The sequence below is a fragment of the Ammodytes marinus genome (assembly GCF_949987685.1).
Source record: "Ammodytes marinus genome assembly, chromosome: 15".
Lineage (NCBI taxonomy): Eukaryota > Metazoa > Chordata > Actinopteri > Uranoscopiformes > Ammodytidae > Ammodytes > Ammodytes marinus.
The window spans coordinates 5,506,742-5,512,741 of NC_137219.1; the positions used below are offsets into that span (position 1 = coordinate 5,506,742).

At 37.6% G+C, this 6,000-nt stretch overlaps 1 protein-coding gene across 1 annotated transcript; it reads left to right on the forward strand.

Annotated features, from left to right (window-relative positions):
* Positions 1-1,832: 1,832 nt before the first annotated feature.
* On the forward strand, positions 1,833-6,000 carry LOC307261629 (solute carrier family 22 member 3-like; the record flags this gene model as incomplete). Its single annotated transcript, XM_080042212.1, has 11 exons — positions 1,833-2,231; positions 2,876-2,979; positions 3,074-3,228; positions 3,450-3,618; positions 4,102-4,219; positions 4,349-4,452; positions 4,582-4,796; positions 4,916-5,024; positions 5,296-5,408; positions 5,505-5,604; positions 5,943-6,000. 11 exons carry the CDS (start codon positions 1,833-1,835, stop codon positions 5,998-6,000), a joined length of 1,644 nt encoding a protein of 547 aa, XP_079898338.1.

Sequence of the window (6,000 nt, forward strand, 5' to 3'; positions counted from 1 at the left end):
TAAAATAATGCCTTGCTGTTTATGTAGTTAAGTCAAGTACAAACAGATACATTTGAATTGTCAGTGGCAGAGCTTGAGGCCTCTAAAATCCCTATTCTCCAGTGGATCTTCTCATTTAACCAACAAAAATACAATAATAATGGGCATAGCGGATGCATGTATGAATGTGTGTAACTATGTGAAAGTGAAATAAAGTGCAGCTAATAATAAATTGCTGATCCTTTCTCATTATATATTAAAAAATGAATTACTTTGATTCAGAAATGTTACATTTACCAATTCAACGTTCATTTTATTTTTTGTTTTTTTTGGTTAAAGATTAAACCAGTTTTCTCAAATCATCATTTTCGTTTGTTAAATCTATAATAGAAGGTTTATTAAATGTCCTATATAATTCTATTGATGATTTTGTTTCCTCTGTGTTTTCCAGCTTGGGGGCGACTTTGTTTTGGACGAACACGGGAGGGTGCTGTTCTCTCACTGCTGTCAGAGTCCCATAGACAGACCCTCAGTAGACGACATTTTAACTGCACTGTGAAAATTAAACTCCTTCAAGTACATAACCGGCTTATAGAAGAACAGGAACAGGGGCTGTAAGGCGATACGATTTGTAGGAGCCATATTCATTTATTCAATTATGTTCATGTTTTGTGCTCCATAACACCAGGGGGCTGTATTGGGTGCGGCTGAGGTTACGTGCAGTCAGCCCAAGTACCTATCTCATTTAACCCAAGGAAACGGGGAAACAGGTGTTGTTGATTGGGAAGCAAACAGTTTTTCCGACTGTGCCCTTTGTGTGTATAGTGATCAGCAAAATGGGAGTGAAACTGAAAGCTTGCCAATTGTTGATAAAGAATTGGAGAAGTTGGAACTTGAAATGATTTGTGGCTGATTTATTCTATTACAAAGTGGATCTACATGATTACCTGATCATCCAAATAGTCAATGAAATTTCTGTCGATTGACTTAGCGATGGGCTCGTCGCTGCAGCTCAACGCCAATGTTTGGTATGACATAAATAAACTAAAAATACTGTAAATATACCATATAGAATTAATGGATGAAATAAATAAACAATAATAATAAAGGATACTGCAAATACAAAGTATGTGACATTTTGTAAGAGCAGATGAATGGGACATCCTGACACATGCACAATATATGAAAAACTTCTTTATGTCAACCGAAGACAACACACTTTGACAGAGTTTGCAGAAAACCTATCCAGCAAAGGTTTTGTCAATCAGTTCTACCACTGGAAGAATATTAACTTTTAGTTCTTAATTTTTGGTTAATGTTTACTTTATATAACATATATTATGACAGCTTATGAGAGCCCCAAACTGTTACACACATGCATACATAATATATTAAATCACTTCCATAAACTGCAAGCATGCGGTGAAACAACATATCCAAATGGGGTATAATAAACATGTTTGAACATTCTATTGGATACTATAAATTAAATAAGTAACTGGAAACCTGACTTAGGTTTCCAGTTATTGTCTGTCCTCAGAACACACTATTTGCAATGTTTGGTTGCTGAGCTAATCAATGTTTTGGGTCTGAACTGAACTAGTTAACACTATGACCTTGCTTTCTGTTACTGTCTATGAAATCAACAGACAGACAAAAACTGCCAAGTATTTCAGTAATAATAATATTAAGTAACCTAAAGAAGGAACATTTCATAAGTCTTAGTATTTTGTTTTGACTTTGCCCCACTCATCTCTTTAAATAGTCTCCTCTTCCTAAAAACTCTCAGTCAGAGTGGAGCAGCTTCAGCACCTGCCATCACCTTGTTACGAAAATTAAGACAATCAGCCAAGATGGCAAATGTAGACAAACTCCTTGAGCACGTTGGAGACTTTGGGCCTTTCCAGAAGAAAATTGTTACACTTGGTGCATTACCGTTGATACTTTTCGCTTTTGTACTAGTCGGGGTAGTTTTCTTAGGTCACACTCCGGATCACTGGTGTCAGAGTCCGGGGTCTGAGCGCCTCCAAGAGGAATGTGGCTGGACGGACCTGGAGGTGAGGAACGTCACGGTTCCCCGATCTGAAGAGTCAGGATCTTTTAGCCGCTGTGAGAGGTTCAGCAACGACTGGAGCAAAAGCCAAAACAACTGCACTGAACCTGACTGGCTAGTGACTTCTAACGAAACCCAGTTGACATCTTGTGACAGTAGATGGGTATTTGATAAAAGCCGGAGCACGATTGTTTCAGAGGTACCTTTTCCTTTCTGCCTTTCTACCAATATAATAGTCCTGGTTTGATTAATTTTTACATTTAATTGTACTCATTTTCTAACTTTTGTATTCTAGAGCCTGATCCTGTATTGTATTTTAATTGGATGCAGAATGTGGTGTATGAGAATTGTATGTGTTGGTTGTGCTTATTTACTATTTCATGGGCTGCTTTCTTGGTCAGGTTAGTCTTAGAAAATAGATTTTAATCTCAATGAGTTTTGTACCTGGTTACATAAAGGATATTGATTGAAGTGTCAGAAATCTTAAATGCTGTCATCTTTTTCTGGAAATAAATTGTATACATAGGTTGTGTCTTTTGCATTAAGACTTCAATCCTTACATAAGAGAAAGCTCACTGTACTACATAAGTCACATGTAACGTGACATTCTGAAACTCGGTTCACATGAGCCAAGCTGTCCTACAGCTAGAAAAAACACGCACGCTGTGTTATGACACAATTCCTTTGTCTTGTTGACACTGAGGTACACTGACATACAGTACATTAAATTAAGCCTTATATATCCTTAATTGAGTTATTTATTACTGTCATAATCCTAATTATCTGAGAAACTATCCACAATTAATTCTAGTTTTGGATGAAATATCTATTTTTATTTCCTAGTTTTCATTGGTGTGTGAGAAATCTTGGCTCGCTGATCTGAATCAAGTTATCCTGGCATTTGGATTTTTTATTGGAGCTTTTGTCACTGGCTACCTGGCAGACAGGTCTGATATGCACTATTTAGTTGATTTAAATGTTCCCCCTCAGATTTTCCAATGCGTATTTAAGTATTTAACATTAAAATTATGTTTTTCACAGGTTTGGTCGAAAGCCATGTTTCATTGTATCAATGCTCGGAATTGGTATCTCAGGTGTAGCAGTCATGCTCTCACCATGGTACCCACTGCTACTCATTTTTCGATTTCTACAAGGATTTTGCGGAAAGGGAGCATGGATGGCCAGTTATGTACTAGGTATGTTCAATTACTAGATGATTCTGTAAAATAAAATGTTGCTTCCCTTCTCGCAGCAAACAACACAAAAGTTCTCGAACTAGAAATAAACTGACTCACAAATGTTGGATTTATAAACAGGTTCATGTATCTTTTTATTGATTGATGTACAGTAAGTCCAGCCTGACATGTGAGTATGTATACATAAGAGGTCTGCTAAAACATATTTTTTTCTGATGCAGTGTTTGAGTTCTTAGGATCAGATGACAGGAGGTTTTTGTCCATGGTGAATCGGACTTTCTACTCCGTGGGCATGATCCTCCTGCCTTGTCTGGCTTACTTCCAGTCCTCCTGGAGGACTCTGCAGCTGGTCATGAGTTTGCCCTGCATCCTGTTCATCTTATACTACTGGTATACATACTAATACATAATAATACATGAGATTTATATAACGCTTTCTCAATCAATCGATCAATCAATACATTTTTATTTATATCGCGCTTTTCATACTCAAGAATAGCTCAAAGTGCCTTACAACGAATAAAAACAACAACAGAAAAATACAGATAAAAACAGCTAATAAAATCAAGAGAAGAAAATGAAAAGAACCCAACCCTCCCACCCCCATAGACATGCACAGAGACATGCACACACTCACACATACACACACAGACACACAAACTCACACATACACTAGCTATCCCTAAAGAGACATGGCTGGGCACTGAGACCTGCGGCGTGGAGGAAGCTCTGAGCACTCAAAGTTGCTTACATGGCCAAAAAATATAAAGAAAAAACAATAAACTTTAAATTAATATAGTTTGCTTCATAATTGCCAGTTTTATTTATCTACATGCTATCTCTGATGGTGACATTGTGTGTTTGCTTATAAAGGATAATTCCTGAATCTCCACGCTGGCTGTTCTCACAAAAACGAACTACAGAAGCCATGAGAGTTGTTGCTAAGATTGCAAAATGCAATGGAAGATCTTTACCGCATAATCTTCCTGAGGTAAGACGATATTATTTATATAAAACAGCATACTTACATATTTACCTTTTGAACTGTGACAACTAAAAATGCATTTATATAAATATGATTGACTAAATCTGATTAAATGTTAAATATAATATTTTTCAGATAATTGTTTTGGAGGAGAAGAAAGAAGTAAATCCTGTATCAGTAATGGATTTGTTAAAGACGCGAAACATGAGAAAAAACACACTCATTTTAACTTATGCCTGGTAAGTCATCTTGATGCAAGTTGTTGTGATTATACATTAAGTATTTCCTATGATAAATACCATAAAATCATTCCGCAGGATGCTTGTAATTTCAAAAATACAAATTACGTGATAATTCCTCTCATCCAGGTTTACAAGTGCTGTTGTGTTTCAAGGCCTGGTCTTGCGGCTTGGGATCACTGGTGGCAATCTCTTCTTGGATTTCTTTATCTCGGCTTTGGTGGAGCTTCCCGTGGGCCTTGTCTTCTACCTGCTGGTCAACAGAGTGGGGCGGCGCTCGCTCATGGCCGTCTCCAACCTCACTGGTGGCATCGCCTGCCTAGTAGTCCCCTTCGTCCCCAACGGTAGCTACAGATGACTGTGTCCATGGAGTCCGGTGAAAATATATCTTGGCTGTCTTGATGATTCTTCTACTTGGTTCCCATTTCCATCCTAATTTTGTCTATTCTGTTTTTTTCTACAGATTTTGTCTGGTTAAAAAAGTCCATTGCAATAATCGGAAGGTTTGCTGTAGCCCTTGGCTATGAGACGCTGAAATTTGCAAACACAGAGATGTATCCGACACCTCTTAGGTATTAAACCAATAAGTGTTGATCAATTTTCTTTATATGATGAAATAAATTGTCGAAAATATGGAGCGACATTTGTCTGTGAAATTAAGACAAAATGCTTTGTCAGGTTGGCCGCCCAGTCTCTGTCAAACAACAACCTGTAGAAATGAATCCTGATTCTCATGCTTTACAGTTTACAGGAACATACTACTGCGTGTACAAACAAGCAAAGGACTAGAAATTCTGAATGCCTCACTTCATTGCTGTTGATTTTCCTTACAATTTCTTATAGAAACTTGGGTGTGTCAGTATGTTCATCAGCCAGTGACATCGGATCAATTGTTACACCATTTCTTCTCTACAGACTGGCCAGTATCTGGCAGGAGCTGCCTCTTTTTCTTTATGGTACATTTTTGCCTTTCCTCTTCTTGCCACCAAGTTCTTCAAATACATGTTTTAGATATCTTGTTTTTCATGGTTAAATAAGAAAAAATGTTTCAGGTGTGATGTCAGTGCTGTACAGTGGATTGGTGATAATGTTGCCCGAGATGAACGGCGTCGCCCTGCCAGAGACCATAGAAGATGTGGAGAATCTAGGACGGTACATTGATTTTTACTACTAAATTACCTTAGTAGAGATATGTATAGCAGATTACAATGAACAAATGAACAAACCAGAATTAAATTGCCAATATTACAACTAGTGTCCAACCAGCAACAAGAAGACAACAAATGTAACTCTGTTTCCCAAAACTGTTTGAGTATCGGAAAGACAAAGGGAAAAAACTATGTAGGAATTAGGAAACTGTTCCTGACATAAGAACAGGAAGAAGGTGTCAATAATGGGGGAAGTAGGCAGGAGTGTAAGTGTTGTATTAGGCAGGTGCAGCAGAAAGGTTCATGCTTTAATCCTTAATGTGTCTTTGTGTTTTCTAACAGGAGGGAAGACAAGTCAAAAGAAGCAGAGCGAAACAGCCTGATTATAATTCAGCCTTGA